The sequence below is a fragment of the Nanorana parkeri genome, unplaced genomic scaffold (assembly GCF_000935625.1).
Source record: "Nanorana parkeri isolate BGI_ZX_2015 unplaced genomic scaffold, ASM93562v1 scaffold1658, whole genome shotgun sequence".
Lineage (NCBI taxonomy): Eukaryota > Metazoa > Chordata > Amphibia > Anura > Dicroglossidae > Nanorana > Nanorana parkeri.
In genome coordinates, this window is record NW_017307926.1 from 227,461 (window position 1) to 250,093 (window position 22,633).

General features: G+C 40.6%; 1 protein-coding gene across 1 annotated transcript in view; it reads right to left on the bottom strand.

The window, feature by feature from the left end:
* LOC108799206 (heat shock factor protein 2-like) overlaps nt 1-20,439 on the bottom strand; it is a 32,366-nt gene extending 11,927 nt beyond the window's left edge. The window contains exons 1-7 of the mRNA XM_018571037.1: nt 20,214-20,439; nt 15,279-15,387; nt 7,903-8,030; nt 5,577-5,701; nt 3,878-3,941; nt 1,143-1,192; nt 302-374 (exon numbers count right to left, since the gene is read on the bottom strand). Of these exons, the coding sequence (XP_018426539.1) occupies nt 302-374; nt 1,143-1,192; nt 3,878-3,941; nt 5,577-5,701; nt 7,903-8,030; nt 15,279-15,387; nt 20,214-20,306 (642 nt within the window). The 5' untranslated portion in view covers nt 20,307-20,439. The remainder of the gene's footprint in view (nt 1-301; nt 375-1,142; nt 1,193-3,877; nt 3,942-5,576; nt 5,702-7,902; nt 8,031-15,278; nt 15,388-20,213) is intronic.
* Nucleotides 20,440-22,633: the final 2,194 nt, after the last annotated feature.

Here is a 22,633-nt window from a genome sequence, read left to right on the forward strand (position 1 = left end):
ATATATATATATATATATATATACACACATACACACCTTACTTCCTGCTGTCCACGTGCCGAACACTGTTATTATCGCCAAACAAAGTCTGCTCAGAAACAGACACTTCAGGAGTATCATATGTCTGGTCCCCCACTGCGCTTCCTTCATCTGACCTCCACATCACTACTGTATCTTGTGGGCAGCTGGGGACCAGGCCTATGACCGTCAGTTTCTGAACAGACACTGAACTGCATCAGAGGAGCATTTGGTGGCATAGACAGTGGCAGTGAAAAAATATAATGAGAAAAAAAAAACTTACCTGATCACAGGTTTGTGAAGTTTTAGAAGCAGATAGCGGATTGTAGTTGCCTGTACTGTCAATCATAAGTGTCCTACACAATGCAAATACATTTTTATGTGCTTTAATCAAGAAACGCAGTCACAACATTTACCTAGTTTTCCACAGAATCTCTATGCTTTTTATGACCAAAAATACATTATATTTCATTGTGCATCATTCATGACACTGGGGAACAAATTTAATCTTTTTTTCTGTTGGATGAGATTTTTCAACTGATTCTAAGTAATTTTTCAACGTTGATTTCAAATATGAAATCAGTTTTACTCTACATGCTCTAGTTTTCCTGCAATTTGAAACTTTTGCTATTTACATTAGAGAGATAGCTTGGGAACTAGGCTTACATCTACCCTACCCTTAGACTAATTAGGCTATTTTTATCAATATTCTTTATCTTTTTTGTTAATTTTGGATTATAGAGATTTATCTGATTTACACAAAGAGGAAGATGAATGACAAAGAGAAGGCAGCATGGCTGTCTTTTGTGTCACTTATAGAAAACTTTCTTGGTAACAAAAAGGCAGAACATTTTAAGGTTCTTGTTACTAGAATGCTGTTGGCCATTTGAATTCAGCACAAGATAAGAACAAGTGCCGGTATCAATGCAACAAAGAAAATGTTCCCAAGTGTTATTCATAGATCATTATTATAGTTCCAGAAAAATTGTATCTTTAAATATTAGAAATTTTGCAGCATATAGTTTCAATCCTATAGTAATTTACATCAAGCATTTATGACAGTAAGGCACACAAACCCATTTTATATTGCCGTTTTATTTTTAGTAAATGTAAACTGAACTTACTGGTTTGATTGAAAAGGTTCTATTTGTTCATAAGAATGGGATGTTCCAACCTAGAAAATACACATATTCATATAAAGTATGTTGTTAACATTAGAATGCTGTCTAGCAAAATACAGCTAAAAAATACAAATTTTCAGCTTTAGATCTCACAAGAAAAGAAAAAATAGGAGGGAACGGACTAAAAACTACAGGCATGTTTAAACGCAATTCTTCCCGATTCTCTAGCTGTAGCTTTCTAGGAGATACATGTTTACATTATGGGATATCCTTTAAGAGAGAACAATGGGGTAAGTGTTTTCTCCCATAGTTCTCTTAAGGGTCACGGGAGGAGATATACTAGCGTCCTCACGTGACCCAAACCACAGTATACCGCGAGCCGCAGCTGAGACCGCCGCAGCCGGGACGGATCCCGACAATGCTGTCGAGATCCACCCAGCTGCGTGAATAACAGCTGGCTCCCTATCTAGAGGCAGAGCCAGCTGTGCTCGCCCCTTCCCCCGGTCGTTCCTCCAGTCAGCGATGGTGGATCAGAGCAGGGAGGGGGGGAATCCCTGCAGGGAGCCGTGACTTACAGCCACGGCTCTCTGCAGGGAGATGATCGAGAAGTGAGCGAGCGCTGGTATGTGTTCGCTCACTTCCCGATCTATTGAGCTGACGTGCGATAGTTTCATTGTCACACGTCGGCTCGAACTATGAGGATGGGTGATTTTCACTCACCTCATAGTTCTCCTTTACTATTAAACAACTAGTAAACTGCCAAATGAGATTTGTGGCATATGTTATTTCTTGTACGGAATGTTGTAAACAATATGTTGGTAAGACAACAAGATGTTTGTGCAATTGTATGAGAGATCATTTGTCTAATATCAGAACAAAGAAAAATACTAATATAGCTAAACATTTGTGAGAGCATCATAGAGGGGATACTAAAAAGTATGAAAATTCAGATTATGGAGAAGATAAGACAGCCCATCTAGGAGGATATTGGATATTTAAACTAGATACCCACATCCCCAAGAGGTTAAATTTAGCGTGGGATGTTACACATTGTTATGAGTAATTCTTATGAGCAACCTATTCTTGTGTAACTTATCCCCAACCATTTCTATGTGTCTTTTTTTATTACATATCATTAGATAGATTTTAGAGATTTTATGAAGCAATGAAACATAAAAACAAGATAGGAGATATATAATAAATAAAAAAGAATAACAAAATAGATGAACAGGAGTGATTGTCCACTTAACTTGGATATAAGAAAAAAGAAACTCTTTTGATCACGCTGTATGCCAAAAATATATAGTTATATGTAAAGATATAATGCAGAAGATGAAAAATTAATCTAGCTAGAATACAGATTACAGAAAGAAAAAAAAAACAACAAAAAAACACTTTAACCCGGCTTGTCCGCAGTAGGGCTAAATCGAGAGAAGAAACCACCTTTCTAGGCGCCGGGAACTGCAAGTCCCGGACGTCGGACGATACGAATTGTGCACCCCTGGATTATCTTGCTTAGCGTATGAGTAAGAATGATGGGTGAAACGCGTTACAGGTTGATGGTTTATCTGGGAGGAATGGACAGTGGACAGTGGAACTTTTGTTCTTTGAAGATTTTATCTGTGGTGATCATGTAGAGTGCGGTATTTGTTTGAAATCTTGTAAATTGGGGCAGAGGCACTCTCACTACCTGCAACTGGGACACAATCGAGGGGAGCCAGGTTGAGAATGAGAACGGTGCTTTGCCCGTCTTTGATCATACAAAATGTCAGTGAAATAGGCTGACTGTGCTACACAAATAACACACAAACCACTGCGGAGAAGAACACTCGTACATCAATACACGATGCTCGAAAAAAAAATATGAGCAAAAGAGAAAAAACACAGCCAAACAAGCGCTCGTTTTGTATAGGGAGCTAAAATAACAGATTCCTACTCACACAAACCACGATCCCGGCTGGCTTTTGGACCAGTCCCTTCAGCCTCTCCCCCATCTCATCCAGCGGTCTAAGGTCCAGTGAATAATCATTTCCAAAACAGTGTATTGAACGTGAGGACACTGAGAGACATGCCATCGCTGGAGCGCAGGAGAAGACAGGCTGTACGGACCAGTCTAGGAGCCAGCCGGAATCGTGGTTCTGGTGGGTATTACTCTGTTATTTTAGCTCCCTAGGCAAAATCAGTACCTAACCCTGGCAGTGAGGGGGTAGCACCACTGCTAGGGTTATGATTTTATTTGCCGGAATTCTTCTTTAAAGAGAGTCAGGCATGTCTGGTCTTTACATTAGGCTCAATTCACAAAGCTTTAACTTTTCAACCATGGGACTGTCATTTTTAAATCTCATTGGTCTTATCTAAAAATAACCCACTTTTTAAAAAAATACAGAGCCTTACCTTGGTATGTTGCCTTTGTGAATTGAGCCAACTGTCTTCTAGCTTATTCTAACCATATCAAACACAGAACACTGTTGCAGTTTATATTTCTTTTTAATTACAGTGCTCTCTTATGTGATAATGTTCTGCACATAATGTGGACATCCAGTATTATCAGCAGGAGATCTTGCAGAGATTAGAGCAGTAAATGTCAGGTTCTATAGTGATCTTCAAACAAACACAAAAATAAATGTATATATACATATGCATACATACATACATACATACATACATACATACATACATACACACATACACACATACACATACACAGACACACATACACAGACACACACTATACTCACAGTTTCAAACGGTGGTTGAGCTGGCCGTAACTGTACAACCTCTTTCCACAAGGCCTCATTTTCCCTGTTTTAAAAGGAAAAAATAATATCATATACAATCCCTAAAATTCTTACAACAATGCACCGCGCTCTTAACAATATATCAAACAAAAAGTATGTCGAAATGCTGAAAACAAATATAATCAACCTCCAATAAATAATTTAAATCCAAAGTGATAAAGTTCACAGTGTAAGTCTCTTATGAGACTTGATAAGTGTCCAATAAATCTAACAGTACATAAGTGTTTATATACGGTACATCAATATCAAACACTGCTCAAATGCAGATCAATGTTCATATAAGTCTGTATGATATACTGCGATTTGGGAACTAATGCCTCTAAGAAAATCACGGAGTATCTTCCCTTCAATGATCGATCTCCTCCAATATATAATGAGAGAGTAGAAACACTCCTCCTGGGTTCACTGCATCCAGGAGGATTAAACATAGAATTAGATTTGAAGTGTTTTCTTACTAATGATTAGCATGTGTAAGATTAGTAAGTGTTTTCATACTAATGATTGATATTTTAATAGTCTTTTGGATTTTATTGGTATTTGTGCGTTGATAATCTTAATTAATGTATTTGCTAATAAGTTAATGTACTTATTACTGGGACTCTTGGGTAAAAATATTTGTATACAAAGGGGTGTTGGTTTTAATTTCATGTCTTTATGACATGATTTGATACTATGTTAATTGATTCATAATTTATTCATGGTGACATGTATGGTGCGTGCCTTGTTCCTTTCGTCTGAGGCTAGTTTTATGGTGGACGCTCGATCAGCCTGCTGATGATTTTATACTTACTTGTAAGTTACTACATTTTAATATTTTATCTCGATATACTACACTATTGTATCCCTTTGTGGGGTGGATCGTTTTATCGAGTGGGGGAGCTCCTTGGATTTCATTTGGTGTTTGAGGGGAGAGATGATTACCGACATCTAAAGTGACAGCTGGAGGATTGGTATTGAAGGAGAGCACGCTCACAAATGCGCAGTATGACCATTTGAATGCATGGTCAGAAACTTCTGGTCAGTGTTTCTACTCTCTCGTTATATATTGGAGGAGATCGATCATTGAAGGAAGATACTCCGTGATTTTCTTAGAGGCATTAGTTCCCAAATCGCAGTATATCATACAGACTTATATGAACATTAATCTGCATTTGAGCACTGTTTGATATTGATGTATATAAACACTTATGTACTGTTAGATTTATTGGACACTTATCAAGTCTCATAAGAGACTTACACTGTGAACTTTATCACTTTGGATTTAAATTATTTATTGGAGGTTGATTATATTTGTTTTCAGCATTTCGACATACTTTTTGTTTGATATATTGTTAAGAGGTTCAGCGCGGTGCATTGTTTTAAGAATTTCACACTACATAGTTGGCACGGCAGCAGACTTTATATAGTTAATATTAACACTTAGCTTATTGGCATCCATTTAGCGCAGATTAGCTGTTGTAAAAAACAATCCCTAAAATGCTTTGCCTTTAAAAAAATATGCAAAACATTCCAAAAGCTAAGAACATACACATCTTTTCAAGGTCAATCAGGAAATCTGCGGATGTCTACTTGATTTTTTTGTACTGTAAATTCCAATACCCTACAACACCTATGCTGCTCTACAAGAAGTATCATGTACCTCTTTAAGGATTCCACAGTTGAATCAAGTACATCTTGTCTTGCTTGCAGCTGATGCAGAAAAGTCAGTATTTTCTGCATGTCATCTGGTCCCGATTTACCTTCTTCAATGCGGGGAACAGATACCTGAATAAAAGGATTTCCAAGATGCTTAAAATTAACCAGAAAAAAAACACATTTAACTTTAGCCAGCATCACTGCTTGCAAAACTGTCATTTAGATATGCATGCTTTTATATATATATAAAAAAAAAAAGAATAATTAGCATATGGAGACAATATTACCATTGATTTGACTAGCTGCCTAACACTTTGGTAACTCTGACTAACAAGGATGCATTTCTTGTTGCAGTCACCTCTGCAAAACAAGTGTCTGGGCTGGTGGATTTACCCTCTCTGGTCTTACAAAAGGACAGATGGTGTTCATGCCCAGAGCTTCCTTCCTACACAAGGTAATTTCGGTCACTCATCTCATCCAGGACATTTTTCTTCCCTCCCTCTATACAGGTCCAATTGATCATAAGGAGACCTCCCTCCACTGCCTGGAAGTTGTTTGCACTATGAAAGTTTCTCTCTCAGCCACTGCTTCCTTCAGAAAGATTGACTTTCTCTTCCTCATGGTTCCCATAGGTGTGAGGCAGCTTCTTATTTCACCATTTTTCAACAGACCATTATTCAGCCTTATGGTCTCAAGGATCAGGTGCCACCCTTTCCTATCAAAACACACTGTAGTAGATCTGCAAGTGCCAGCTTCAGATGCAAGGTCCTTCAAGCGGCAGAGTAGTAGAGGTTATCCTGGGCTTCCATTTCTTTTTTGTTTGCAAGTGTCTAATCTTGTTGTAGGCAGCAGAATCATTCAGAAGTATCTGAAGTCCTGTCTCTCTTAATGGACTCCAAGAAAAGGTTTTACTCCTTTGTCAGGTTTTTATTGCTGTCTCTACCATCACTGTGAAGATCCTCTCACTTTGTGTTTAGCCACCAGTGAGATGAAATCCTCCAAGGATGGCACAGAACGCAATAAGAACATGACAGAAATCTGGAGTTGGACTTAAAATTAAAAAAAAAAACTATTATAACCTGTTAAGTATAAAATACATATTTGCCAATATAGCAGCTAATAATAAAACAAACCAAAACAATTTAAATGAAACATTCAAAGTTTAGGTAGTGAAATTAGTCAAAGGGTTATTGTCAAGTTAACTGGCTCATACTGACACTGCTACACTTCCTCTGGACATCTAGGTTTCAATGACCTCTGCTCATAAAAGGGTTACAAAATGAGATTTTAAGGTGTTTTTTTTTAATCTGGTCATGGTTTTTGACTCCATTTGGTAACAGAAACCGCCCCTACTCCTTTTGGTAACACTGAGTTCCCTATCCCCAAATCCACTTGTTACCTTGAAATTGCCCAATGTGTTCTTAAATAAATATAAATTGATCCTTGCAGTGTACCCGCCCCAGAACTTTAACTGTTTTGTCTAGGATGGACTAGAAGGCAGTTATATTTACCTTATTCTTCGCTCTAGGCTTCCATTGTTTTAGAAATGTTGCCAGCTTCCTGCCTCAGTGACCAAAAGGAAGGGAGTTAAAATTTTCCAATGGGTAAAGAATAATGAAAACCTGAATGGGGTTGCAACCCTTCCCCACTCTGTCCACAAAGAAAAAATAGTTTGGCTGCCGTGAGTTATATTTTTTCTGGATTCACTTTTACATCCCCAGCCAATTGTTAGTCCCTGTTCACACCTAGGCATTTTGACGTTCAAAGCTAGGAACGACAAAATTCTCAACACAAGAAATCCCATTCATTTCAACGGCCCCTGTTTACACCTGAAAGTTTTGTCGCAAGCTGTAAAATGCCGAACACTGGAAAAAGTGCATGTGTGGGGTATAAAAGACAGCTCAGCTGGCAGGTTTGTTTCCCCAAGCAAATCCATGTGATCACTATGGCTGTCATAGTGATCACATGATCTGGATCCAATCAGAGTGGTTATATGTCATTACTCAGAAATCAGTGAAAGTCTAGGAACTAGGAGACCAAACTGCTGAGGGCTCCCAGTTGCAAAAGGACACGTAAATTAACATTCTCCCAGTCCGGAGCATCGTGTTGGAGAACGTATATTCCCGTGTAAACCCATCCAGATGAAGATTCTGTCCATGGTGATATGCCATTTCAGAACTAAATTACAATACTTTCCTTGGGAATAATTTGTAGATCTTGCACCTAACATCTAGACTTAAACATACCGTACCTGAAATTTGTAATAAACAAACAGGCAAACAAACCTTAGCCTTCCGGAATACACGCTTATCTCCAGTACTTGACGTTACCTTCCGTTTTATCTTTGCCAGTAACTCTTCTTGGCCACGCTTGAAAAAAGGATGTTGGTATCTGCCTGAGCAGTATTTATCATGCCTAGCTGCGCCAGACTCATCCTGCATAACTTTATGAAAGCCATCTGCAAAAATAGAGAGGATACATTTACTGACACACACACAGTGAAAGATTATGATATATATGTACATAGACAACCAAGTGCTGCATTGCTTATCAGTAATTTTTCAAAGGCCACTTTAAAGTAAGATTTAAAGACTGATAATTATCAGTTACTGACCATCTCAAATACAGATCTTGCATGAATTTCATTATCTTGATTTACTAGTATATAAATCAGACTGGCTTTAAAAACATTTCAAAAGATTTTATATCTGTCAATTCCAGCCAACACACATTACTCTTTCTTTGTGCATTGAAAAACTATTTGTCCCGGTATTCCTCTCACCTACCCATTGATATGGGATGACAAGTCTCTTAATTCAGTCATTTTTGACAGTTCAGGTGACAATTATGTCAATAGATCCTTCACCTCTCCACTGACGTAAACTTGCTAGTTCAGCGGGCAAAAATCTCTAGAATTTCTAAAAGCTTTCCCACCCCTTCCTGCCTCCAGAACATTACTATTGCCCAGTGAAGCTGCCCATTATAACAATGGACCAATAATAATACAATGAACTGGGCCTTAGCAGCAAGCTCAAACATTACCCAGAATTGTCAGAGCTTTGCTTATCAGAACTTCCTGACATTTAGCAGTAACTGAAAGATTTAAGAGCCGGTTGCAGATATATGAATGCTTCAGTTATTGAAATCATAGTTACATAGTAGATAAGGTTGGAAAAAGACACAGGTCCATCCAGCCCAACCTGTGTGTGTGTGCAAAGGTGTGTCAGTTTGAGCCATCTAGGAATATACAGTACATACACCTATATGCTGTACCCAGTGAGGAAGGCATCTAGAAGTTTGTTGAAGCTGTCAACACTACCAACTAATATGACTACTCTTTCCAGTTCTTAGTCCGTTTAGATTGGTGGGCAGAACGGTCCTGCAAGCTCAAGATGAGGCAAAACCAGTGGCTCGTAAAAGGTCAAAAATATTGATCTATCCTGTCAAATAAATATCCTTTTTAATACATGAGAGTATTGTGCTTACTTTGTTAGCTGTGGCCTGGCATTGCATGCTATTGCCAAGTCTGTGATCTACAAGGACCCCCAAATCTTTTTCCAGCACTGATTTTCCCGGTTTACCGTCTCCTAATGAGTATTTTGTATGGAGGCTTTTGGCCAGGTACATAACTTTAAATTTTTCAGTTTTTAATCTCATCTGCCAATCTCCCTATTTTAACAAGCTATCCCTGTAATGTCCTGTGCCGAAATGCTTTTCTTGCATAATTTGGATTCATCAGCAAATACTAAATTTGAACTCCTAATTCCAACCCCAATGTCTTGGTAATTACATTAAACAGCATTGGTCCCAAGAGAGGACACTGGGCACATCCCTCACACCAGAAGCAGAGAGTACACAGACTGGAAGCATTGAACAGGACCACTAAGTTCCCTCCACAGTTTTTAGCATTCATAACTCAAAGTACAAAATGGAGGTAATCTGAATTAAAGTGACACTAAAAACTCAGGAGTTAAGGAGTGCCGACACTGTCCTTCCTTCTGGAGGGTGGCTACATTGTTCCCCATGGTCTCTGTATATTGTAAAGTAGCCACCACTCTGAGCTCACTGCCGTGACGGGCTACAATCTCATGTTTAGTTTACTAATTTGTATTGAGATTGTAGTCCATCACGGGAGCGAGCTTGGAGCAGTTGCTACTTTACAACACACACAGGGACCATGGGGTACAAAAGTAACCCCCCTCCAGAAGGAAATACAGTGTCAGCACCTAATCAAAAGGCAATTTGAGCTTCTACAACTGAGAAAACAGACACAAAAAAGTAGTTCTTAAAGTGAACCTGTCATAACAGAAATCTGGGACTGCTACTGCTGACCTTCAAAAAATGAAAGTTGCTTGGCTGACCACATCATTTTCTAACTTGAAGAATAAATATAGTATATTTCTGGTGTGTAAATGTTTTGCTAGTAATTGTCTATGTTACAATCACATTTCTACATGCTTGCTCTTTGAAATCATTTGTTATTGCATTAAATATAATGATATTTAAATTAGTCACTAAAGGGAGCTCTCAGTGGCTCAATGGACCCTGCCTGACATCGTTTGCACCTATTATACCAGCAATTGCACCTACCGCACTTAGAAAACAGGCCAAGTCACACTCACGACATTTGGTTATATGTACAGTAAGGGTTTACAAACTCAAATCAGATCTTTAAAGTGACACTAAACTTAGAAGTCAAATCTTAAGAATGCATTCAAGTACCGTATCTATTAACAAAAATGTACCGTATATACTCGAGTATAAGCCGTCCCGAATATAAGCCGAGGTACCTAATTTTACCAAAAAAACCTGGGAAAAAGTATTGACCCATGGTATCTCATTTGTGTATCACTCAGCTGTAGATCCTGAAATCATCTCTGAATTGGTGCCGACACTGTCCTTCCTTCTGGAGGGTGATTACTTTTGTTCCCCATGGTCCCTGTGTGTGTTGTAAAGTAGACACTTCTTAAAACTCGCTTCCGTGATGGACTACAATCTAATTTTTTGTTTACTAATTTGTATCAAGATTGTAGTCTAATACAGGAGCGAGCAAGGTTGGAGCAGTGGCTACTTCACAACACACAAAGGGACCATGGGGAACACAAGTAGCCACCCTCCAGAAAGGACAGTGTCAGCAGCAATTCAGAAATGATTTGAGGATCTACATCCGAGTGATACACAAATAAGATAGTTATTTAAATGCATTTTTAAAATTTAACACCCGAGTTTCGTGTCACTTTAAGAACTTATGGTTTGATAATCAATCTCTCAAAAAAGCACATTTTCCATTTAAATTGCAATTCTACTAAATAATCATTCTAAAATCTATCATTAAATGAATTCTTCTAATGAAACAAATTATTCTAATTAATTCTTCTAATTAACTAGTTTATTTCCAATCATCTTACAAACAGTTTGACCAGACATTTGTAGAAATATGATATTCTGTTAATAAAAACAAGCATAGCACAAATACATGCCGTTGAAAGAACCAAAGTACACAAAAGCATCTGCAGTTTTATTAGTTTTAAAAACAAAGGCATGCTGGTAGAAGGCTGGAACATTTCTGTTGTGAAACTGATACAATAGCTGAATGATCCAGGCAGAGTTACTACCAGAAAACAAAAGTGAGGATAAATAAACTGGGAATATGAATACAAAAGTTAAAAAGGTGCTTCTCTGTAAATGTTCACACTGCTCCAGGTCATGATTGAAGATGTTTTCTACTTATCTAAGCTATTAATCCACGTTCTAATGAGTGTATCCTATCACTATGGAAGGTGTCAAGTAAATATAAATTGACTGTCATTTAGGACCTACAACACCATGAAGTTTCCAGATGCTTTTGTTTGAACATGTCCTTGTATAGTCACTTTAAAAGGTGTTTCTGAAATCCGAGGTGTGATCAAAGATTACGGTGAATGCTGCTGCCGAGTGCCATCCAAAAGGCAGGGATCTTCAATATGCAGAGCGACAGATCAAACCTAAGGGGGTTATTCACTAAAGAGCCGAAGGATCCAGCCACAGCTTCGGCTGATCTTCTGCCCTTCGGTTCAGTCGTACTGAAGGGCTGCTGTACGGGCTATTCACAATAGCCCATACAGCAGCTGAAGCAGGGAGAAGGGCAGGCCATTCTCCGCGCAAATGACAGCTGGGCGGAGCCAACTGTGATCTCACAGCTGGCTCCGCCCAGTTGTAATGAAAGATCAGCGTCCCCAAATGACCTGGAGACACTGATCTGTCATTAAAACAACTGGGTGGAGCCGGATATGACATCACGGCTGGCTCCGCCTAGTTATTCATTGGCTGGGATCTGCTAGAAGACTCTGGCAGGTGCCGGCCAATAGGAAACAGTTGGGCGGAGCTAGCTGTCACTGCTAGCTCCGCCCAATTGTTTTATTTGTTAAATTTTCTTTCACATTTTTTTTCCCCCCTTTATCATTTTTAAAATAATTTTGCAACTTTTTTTTTTCCCACATTCTTTCCACTAATTTTCTATTCTGCTCGGAACCTCGAAGGTACCGAGCAGAATAGCAGAGCCGACTGCCGCTCGGTGAACTGCAGCAAAAGAGCTGCCAGGGCTTCGGCTCAGCTGATCCAGATGTTGGATCGGCTGAGTCGAAGTCCTTCTGCACTGCCGAACATGCTCAGCTGACTGAAGGCAGCCGATGTACGGCTGATTTTAGCTGATGTTCAGCTGAAATCAGCCGTACAAGCCAGAAGTGAATAGCCAAACAGCATTCGGCTCACTTCACTTCGGCTCAGTTATTCACTCGGCTGCTTTGTGAATAACCCTGTAAGTAACAATTTTCCACTTGTTTGGTGCAGTCAGTCGGTTGTAAGCTACGGTTGAAAGAGGTGTGTCTTAAAAGTGTGCCGTAAATCATGGATCACGAACAACACATTAACATGAAATTTTATTTCAAACTGCAATAAAAGTGCTAATGAAACACACAACATGTTAAAATTAGTTTATGGTGATGCTGCAGTGACCATGAAGACATTTACAAGTGGCTCAAGCAATTTTGTAATGGTTGTGAATCAGTTGAAGACGAGGAGAGATTGGAACGTCTTTCAACAACAAAAACCTAACCGAAAGTTGAAAGAGTAAGCAAAAGGATTTGGTCAAACAGCTGACTGACTATAAGGCAAATATCTGGAGGAACTGAACATCTCTTATGGTTCCATTCAAAGCATTTTTTTGTTTTTTTTTGTTTAGAAAAGATTTATTGACAGTACAAATGTTTTCATAAGAAAATTGTGATCTAAACATATTTAAAAAAACACAAATTCTTTCTACTACATTCCCATTATCTGCATCAATAGCTGTGAGATTCACACAACGTTCTGTATTTTGGCAGAAAAATTCTGTTTACAAAGCAAGACGGCAAATGATTTGATCCAAATGTCCATTGATAGAATATTGGTGCAGCTTTGGCAATATGTCGGTGAAGGTTCTCAGGAATCCTTGTCATGGTTTGGCTAGTAGAAGTCACATTCAGCGGGACTGGTTCTGTAACGTTGCCGACGTTTCACAGCTTATGTAAGTAGCTTCTTCAGTTCGGCAATATGTGACCCAAGCTGACTGTACACTGAATGTTGGCCAAGTTGTGCTGACTCTGGGCAGCACGTGGGCCCATTGGTGCCCCTCCATTCAACAAAATGTTTCAATCACCTTTTGTCAAGGGAGCCAGTCTGAAAACTCTTGGCTGGGCGGTGACTGCAGACAGACAATCAGCTGCATCCACTATTTGGGTATTTTGGAAACAACGCACTCGCTGTGTCAGAATACAATAGCCTGGCGGGGGATTTCCTCCCCCCACTATTTAGCATGGATGGGAAAGTCAAGGAATTTTTTGATATATGCGATTTTGTATAAATCCCTGGCAGGGTGTCAGGTTGGGAAGTATTTGCTTCTAAATATAATCAGGATAAATGATAAGTGGGCTGGACACATTTTTACATTTGTGATCTCAGCAAACATGTAATGCAGACTGTCACTTTCACTGCTCGGGGGTAAAGTGACAGGGTCTCTTTAAAAATACTCAAACTTGTAACAAGTAGCAAGCTCTACAGGCAATGACCTGAATCTACCCCTCGATTGGATATTGCTTGTGATTCTTTGACATGTATTCATGCTATCTCTGTAACGCTATGTCAAACCAATAAAATACTCAAACTCACCGCTCCATTACCACCTCCGACTGCAGATCAGTACAATCACCGCAGACTGACGTGTGCTCTCACCTCTCAAACAATTGTACCGCAATCAGCCGCACAAGACCCGTGTCCATAAAATCCAAAATGTATTGCAGTGAATTCCATAGAGGTGCTCTATGATTAAGCTCAGGTGGCGAAACGCGTGAGTGAAATTTTGATGGTGTAAACGCTGTTTTCTGGACTTTACTACATTACAACATATTTTGGATTTTATGGACACCGGTCCATTCAAAGCATTTTAACAACAGATCCGAACATGATTCTGGCAATTTCGGTCAAATAAAGGTATTACGGGGTGTCCTCATCCACTAGATCTGGCACCGTGAGACTTCTGGCTCTTCCCCAAAGTCAAAATAATCAAAGTAAATGTTTTGAATTGACACTTGAAATTGAAAAAGACACTCACGAAAGAGGACTTCCAGGACTCCTTCAGAAAGTGTCAAGAATGATGGGATAAGTGTGTCCAAAGTGAAGTGGAGTATTTTGAGGGCGATTAATGGCAGTGTATTTTACTGTAATTATTTTTTTTAAATGTAAACATTCACCATAGTTTTGATCACACATTGTATATAAAGCAAAAGTTTTGGCTCCTGGGAAATCTCCTTTTAGACAGTTGTCAATGAACAGGTGTCCCCATAGAAAGGTTCCCCTTCACTTCCTGTCTTTGCGACAACTCCAACATTTCATTGTTCCCAGCACTTTCTGTACTAGGAACAATGGAAAAAATTTGAACATTGAATCCTCCACACCTAGCAGAGACACAGACAGGAATAAAAACATAAAAATCAACTCACCAATATATACAAAATTGAAAAAAAAGAAAGTATATCAGTGGGTGTTAAAGTTATTTTAAAATATTCTATTACAATGAGCCATATTTGATCCTTGTATGGGAAGGTTTTGATTTATAGTGGTGCACAATGGTTGTGCTTTACTGTTCTTTCTCACAATGCTGTTAGTCAAATGATTCACTGAAAACAATGCTCTTGCTGTGTGGCTGATATTTCATTTCAACTGTGGTTCATCAGGGAGCTTGCAGGAGGCACACTAAAGAAAAAAATTAATTAAACACAACAACAACTACCATTGCAGTGCCTCTAGATAGGCAGAGCCAGTTTTCACTCACACAGCTGGGTGGATCCAGACAGTATTGTCGGGATCTGTCCCAGCTGCGGCGCTCTCAGTATATCGCGGGCAATAGCCTGCTATATACTGAGCTTTGGGTCACGGGAGGAGGTTAGTATATGTCCTCCTGTGACCCTAAAGGGAACTATGGGGAAAAACACTTACCCCATAGTTCTCTTTTAAGGCACTTGAATGCAGTTTTAAGATTTAACTCGGTTAAATCTTAAAAATGTAGTGTCACTTTAAGTAAACCTAATGAAAAGCATAAAAGTAGAGGAAGCTTTAACATTTTAGGATATAGATTACATAAGTCACCATGATTTGGTAAATATATATATTTATTGCGTGGGTCTGTACTTACACCAGTTGAGTTGTCGTACAAAACTTGCCATGTTGTTATGTTTGAAATGTCTGGGCAATATTTCTTTTGCAAAACTTTCTTCGTCCAACACAATAAAACTGTTTCCATCCTGTAGACATAAACATATGATGTGTTAAATATATTATGGACACCTTGTCCCTCATGTCATCACATACAAATATCAGGTGAATATGACATTGACTGAATATACATGGAATATTGGGATGTAAAAACTGACAACGTGAATTGTATTGGTGGTAAGGTACAACATGCACATTTCATTTCATTATCCCAAATGAAACATTTGCTGTACCAGGTGAAGTGGTCTCTGGTTGGGCCCTGGGACACCTGATGGACCCCAATAAGTCTCCCACACCATCCCCTCAGTGGATAGCGCTTCCGGTTTGCAGCACTGGTATCCTTGGTTCAAATCCTGCCCAGGACAATATCTACATGGAATTTGCCTGTTCTCCTTGTGCTTGCGTGGGTTCCCCCGGGTACTCCAGTTTCCTCCAACACTCCAAACTGCTGGTTGGTTAATTGGCTCCTGTCTAAAAACTAGTATAATGTTCTACTGAATATGCCTAGGAAGGTTATCTCCCCATCTGCCCCAGCAACAGATAAAAGCGATTCAAGTCCCCAGGGAGACAAGTGCTGTAGAAACACAATATAAATCAATAGAATCTCTAATCTGAATGCTTGCTCAAAGACTGCTTTTACCAATCACTCCTAACCAGAATGCATTTTGTCTTACACCTCACGCTACTCGTCCTCATAATTATTACCGTATGTAGGTTTCTATTTCTCTAATCTATTGCCATTCATCTATTGCTCCCAACCTTATAGAATTGGTTTTAGGAAGACAGTTTCTCAAGGTCTCTTGGATCGATATCAACCTTTCAACCTTGTACGTGTTCAGTGTAGATATTGATTAGCTTTACATGCCTTTATTGATATAACCTCTTCTCACATGCACCTTATTTTCTATTGTTTAAAATTTATATATCTCATGTTTGATTTTACTTTGTTTCTTTTCAAAACAATTAAATAGCCTCTTCCTAAAAGAAACACTTGCTGTATCCAGTGTGAAACAAAGATACATTCTGCCATGCACAGATCATTCATTTTCTGTAGGAACACGGTTGGAAACATTTGATCTTTTGACCTTGAAATCCATTGTTCAGCATACAGTGCATAAAAGGGGTTACCCATTGTAATCTAAATAGGACCTCTGCTACAAAGAAAGGGTTCCAATCACTTTACATCCCTGGAAGCAGCATTAGGAGCCTTGTTTTGCTACCCTCCCCCCCAGGCCATTCATTCATATAAAGGTGTAAGTACATCTCCACAGGCAAGCTTGTCTGTTTTGGTCCCAGTGAAACCAGCGAAGGGGGTTGTTATGTTGTCTCAAGCGCGGAGGGTGGGTCCGCATTTAGTCAAAAGAATAAAAGAAAAATAATGCAGGCACACACCCTTATTTAAATGTTAGTCAGCAACACACATTTTTGTATTACTAAGCAATATACCGTTCATCATTTTGTAGCTTAGCATGGAGTCCAACTCCTTACAGAACCCATAGGCATGGTTGTAAAGTGGTATTTGGTACACAGCTGGATCTGCAAATTTTCCCTCTCACTGGAAGACGGGCTTTTTCCTACAGATGTCCTTCCCCCTCATGCCAATTAAACTCCAATCAATTAAACCTTGGCTAATGTATGCAGCAGCAGTTATCAGTGTTTGCTCCTCTCAAGAGGCACATGTGTAATATAAACATGGCCCCCCCATCCCTTGGGACAGCTTTATAATATAAGGTCAAGCTGTCAGGCCGGCCGTTCAAAATCGTTCATTGGAGCATTCGATCCTGCCATCATCAAGCCAACTCATTTTATTCAAAAGCCCTTAAAAAATATATTGTCCAGACCTGCTACTTGAATGGAATCCCAGATGCATGAAACCGGATTCTTTTGTGCCCAGCACATGCATATTATAACATGTACGACTTTCCCCACATTCACGGTTAAGCTGTTGTTCAGAAAAGAAACAAGAACATTTTTCCTCCTGCTCCTTTGATTTTCCTTGTCACTACAGTCGAAAACGAACATCGATTAGACCCCATAAGCATTAGAAAATTAAAGGAACGTTCTGAAACTGGTGTATGACCAGTTGTATTCTACACTGCAATAGATAAAAGCAATACAGCGAAAGCAACTCATCCTTCACACAACCAAAGAAATGCTAGTGCTGCTCTTTTGCAGTCTTTGGGCCCATTCAGATCATGAGAATTGCAGTGTCATTCATATTGAATGCCTCAATAAGCATAGCCAGCACACCTCAACACATACATGTGAGCCCTGTGTGCACTGCATAACATTGTAAACAATGGTACACAGCTGTAATAAATGTGCATTGAATTACACTGACAGCCCATTCAAAGTGAATGAATCCCTTTAAAAACAAGAAATACTTCAAGGTAATGCACTGCAACTGTCTAAGTGAGCCCAAAGCAGCTGTTTTTTTGACTTCCAATAAGTATCTTCCGATGCAATTTCATTTTCAATTCTTAAAAGTGATGCTAAACTCAGGATTTAAACCTTAAAAATGCATTCAAACTACCTTAAAGCAGACCTTTACCCCCTCTGACTAAAAATCACATCGGCATGCTCCGCTTACATTCATTAGTGAAACAAACATTTTTATTTTACTTATAATTTCTTTTTTCTACTTCCTGGTCCTCTTTGGCATTAGTGATGTAATATTCCCCAAGTGTTGCATCCTGGGAAGGCTACATCAGCAGGGCATTGCAGGGAAATCTCATCTGTAATCTCATGAGATCTCAGGGAAAGGCATTTTCCTCCCTTGAGATGATGTGCATGGTCACATGTCCTAGTCACATGTGCCAGAGTTCCAGGAAGTAAAGGGACAACTAGCAATCTGCCCTTAGTAAAAAAAAATGACCACTGTGAGAAGACTGGGGAGGAAAAGAAAAATAAAGTATGCAAAGAATAAAAAAAGTCTGCAACTATCTAGAAGTGTCTGTTTGCAAATTGTTATTGCTAAACATTTCTAAGGCCTTGTTCACACCAAATGCAGAGCAGATCCGGTCAGGTTTCTGCACACGCAGTGCAGTGGGTTGTGCCGCGTTTTTGATGCGTTCCGGGCCGCCCATGTTAAAGTTTAACATGGGCTTTCAGGCACTTGCATGCGTTTTTGATGCGTTCAAGAGCAGATAAAATAGGGCTTGCCGCAGTTTTTTCACCTGCTCTGGATCTGCACGCTGCGATGTGAACTGTAGCTCAAAATACCATAGGAATACATTGGACGCAGTTTTGATCCGGTCTGCACCTGCTCTGCTCTGGATCTGCTCCGCGCTTGGTGTTAACAAGCCCTAAAGGTGTCTTTGTTGTTATTTTGAAAACTGTATCTTATTTGTGTATCACTCGGCTGTAGATCCTCAAATTACCTCTGAATTGGCTGCTAGCTCTGTTCCGCCGACAATTTTCTGACATGGAAAGCTGGCAACACCCACGCATCAAATTTCGGCCTATTCATCAAGAACCAGACGAAATTCAAAGTGTGCGTACCCAGCTTTACTGCATGCCATCAAGTTTTCAAAAATACTGGGGGGTATATTTGTAAAGCAGTCAATGTGACTTTAACTGCATCTAAAACACATGCACTAGGAAGATCTACTCACAGTGAATGTCACTGCTTTATAAACATACCCCGTTGTATCATAAACCGGTATTTGTTTTGATAAAATATTTTTTTTCATTTTTTTCCTTCCTCAGTGCTGCTGATCTCCTCCAGCCCCCTTGCTACCAATTCCTGTCTCCAGTGCTTGCATGACTGCAAGTTCCCCGATGGTGACAACCATGGAGCATGCCTGTGGACTATGCCTTGAAGCGGCCACTTGTAGTCTCTATCGGCAGCCTGGGTGACAATGCAGAAGCACAACTGGGAGACTAAACAGAGCGTTGTCACCCCGTAAGAGGAATTGACTTTAAAAGGACCTTTATGGCCACATCACCAGGTGTTATTTTAATGAAGGGTTAAAGCATATCTCCTGAAAAAAAATCTCCACTTGCAATGGTGCTACCCCCCACCCTGAAAGGGTTAACAGCTCATTTTTGACTAGGGGTATGGTGTAAAGGACTTTTACTTACCTGGCTTCAAGACCAGCCTCTTACCCTCTGTACTCTGGCAGTGGGAGGCCCACTGACACCATCACATACAATGCAGGGCCCATTGCCCTACATTACGTGTAAGGACATATAGGGACAGTCCACGAGCAGTTTAGGAAAGACAAGAGTGCCAGTGTCAGCCGACGCCACCTGCAACTGATGAGACCGCATCACTTGAAGTGATGCGGTCCACATTTCTAACAAAGTTCAGCAATCTGTCACAGCACCGGTTGCTCGGGAAGCGGGGAAAAAGGTGTAAAAGTGCTTCACTCCTAGACCCAAATGAGCAGTTAACCTTTGCAAAACCAGGCCAGTGCCACTGCAAGGGGATGTTTTCTTTATCCCTGGAGATAGACTTTAATATACAAGGCAGGATTTAAAAAATATTGCCAATGATTCTTGAAATCTCATTATCATGGGATCACATGAGATTTCGGTGCTTGGGTTTACATCTACTTTATTAAATTCAACCCAAACAGTCCTAAAACATAAAGGGGTCCTTTATAATAATTACAGGTCACCTGACATTCTGGATTGAGCTGCATGTAATGACAGAAGAATACGATGAATTGACCTGTACTTTAATAACACAACACAAAATAGAATCGTCATGCAGATGTCATACTACTTCCAGCTACAATGAATGGCAGGGCACCGCACATCAGGAAAGGCTGCATTGTATAGGGCCCTTGTGTGCTGTGTGATCTAGCAGCATCATTAGTGAAATGACTCCCTCCCATCGTGCCCCCCTTACTTGGCTCCAGCAGATGTACTCGTTGTTTCGGGGATCTTCCACTAGAGCCCATATCTTAGTGAGGAATTTGGGGACACTGGAGCTGGCCTTCATGTTTGCTGTGCGCCAATATTTGTGATCCCTCCTCCTAAGCTTCTGTGTAGCCTGGAACTCTCTGCCTGTTATCCCCACTCATTTACATGATATCCACACACCGTCTACACAACACAGGCCGCACCCCCCCTCACGTGACTCGCAGCGTCAGGCCAGCCCTCGTCACGTGACAACCAACCAGCGTCAGTTGTGCTGTGCTGCGTTGCGTAGTCTGGAATATGATGCTTTTTTTTTCTCCATTCACAAAGTTTAATTGACAGCGATTCCAAGTGTACAGAAGAAGTTCGCTGTTACGGCGTAAAACCGACAAGACACCTATTCCTAACTTTGCTGTATTTGAGTTTGATAAGCTCACCATTGAATATACGTTCTCTTCAGGGAGCGTGTCAAGGGAAAAATTATTTGCAGGTAGGCTTTATATGATGGAGAAACCGTGTAAAGCTGGCCATACACTAGTACAATTGTTCTCAACCTGTGTAACATCAGGACCCACATTTGTCCTTGGTCAATTAATCGCAACCAAAGTTGCACAGCACTGGAACGGATGTCACAGGTATCATGTGTTCCAGTGCAGGCAATCGAAACTGTGGGTGGGAGGTGCGTTTGGGGTTGCCATTCAAATGAATAGAAACGCACCAGAGGCGGCTCTAGACTTTTTTGAGGTCTTAGGCAAAACTCAAACGTGAGGTCCCCCCACTTACACCCAAAATGAAATAAAATGCAAACAATAATTAAACATGAACTGTATACATTGCATATTTTAAGACTAGCGTTTAATCCCAGCAGCCAGGAATTTTATAGCTGCTAGAGTTAGAATTGCATTTCTGTCTCGTATCTAATTCAAATAACTATACACAAAACTCCGACCCTAAGGAAGTAACGCACAGAGTGCAGAGGTCCACAGTAAGGAACGCACAGAGTGCAGGGGTCCGAAGTAAGGAACACAGTGCAGAGGTTCAAAGTAAGGAACGCACAGAGTGCAGAGGTCCAAAGTAAGGAACCCACAGAGTGCAGAGGTCCAAAGTAAGGAACCCACAGTGCAGAGGTCAGTAATAAGTAATGCACAGAGTGCAGAGGTCCAAAGTAAGGAACACACAGTGCAGAGGTTCGAAGTAAGGAACGCACAGAGTGCAGAGGTCAGTAATAAGTAATGCACAGAGTGCAGAGGTCCGAAGTAAGGAACCCGCAGAGGTCAGTAATAAGTAATGCACAGAGTGCAGAGGTCAGATGTAAGGAACACACAGTGCAGAGGTCCGAAGTAAGGCACGTACAGAGTGCAGAGGTCCGAAGTAAGGAACGCACAGGGTGCAGAGGTCCACAGTAAAGTGCACAGGGTGCAGAGGTCCGAAGTAAGGAACGCACGTAGTGCAGAGGTCAGATATAAGTCTGCAGAGGTCCGAAGTAAGGAACACACAGAGTGCAGAGGTCTGAAGTAAGGAACGCACAGAGTGCAGAGGTCCAAAGTAAGGAACCCACAGAGTGCAGAGGTCAGTAATAAGTAATGCACAGAGTGCAGAGGTCAGATGCAAGGAACACACAGTGCAGAGGTCCGAAGTAAGGCACGTACAAAGTGCAGAGGTCCGAAGTAAGGAACGCACAGGGTGCATAGGTCCGCAGTAAAGCGCACAGGGTGCAGAGTTCCGAAGTAAGGAATGCACAGAGTGCAGAGGTCCGATGTAAGTAACGCACGTAGTGCAGAGGTCAGATATAAGTCTGCAGAGGTCCAAAGTAAGGAACCCACAGAGTTCAGAGGTCCAAAGTAAGGAACCCACAGAGTTCAGAGGTCCAAAGTAAGGAACCCACAGAGTGCAGAGGTCCGAAGTAAGGAACGCACAGAGTGCAGAGGTCCGATGTAAGTAACGCACAAAGTGCCGAGGTCAGAAGTAAGTAACGCACAGAGTGCAGAAGTAAGGAACGCAAAGAGTGCCGAGGCCAGAAGTAAGGAACACACAGAGTACAGAGGTCAGAAAGAAACACACAGTACAGTAGTAAAGAATGCAATAAGTCCTGGTTTCCTATCACACAGCATGGGGTGGTATGGCATGGGTTATATGTGACAGCAGTCTGGCATTTATAAGCATCTGCTCACTGGTATTGGGCAGCTGGATTTTTTACATTGAACATTTTTAGGAGCAGATGTGAACAATGAGGGCCCAGTCACACTATAAAGAGTGCGTTTGGCCTCTGGAACACAACCCGGCCAGCTCACATTGTTTTGGGATGGGAGGGGACGTGATGGTGCTTTGAATCAATGGCACCGCAGCCATGCCCCCCCGCCCAAATTAGTGCCTGCGTTCCGGTCCTGTGCAATCTGCAAAAAAGTAGTG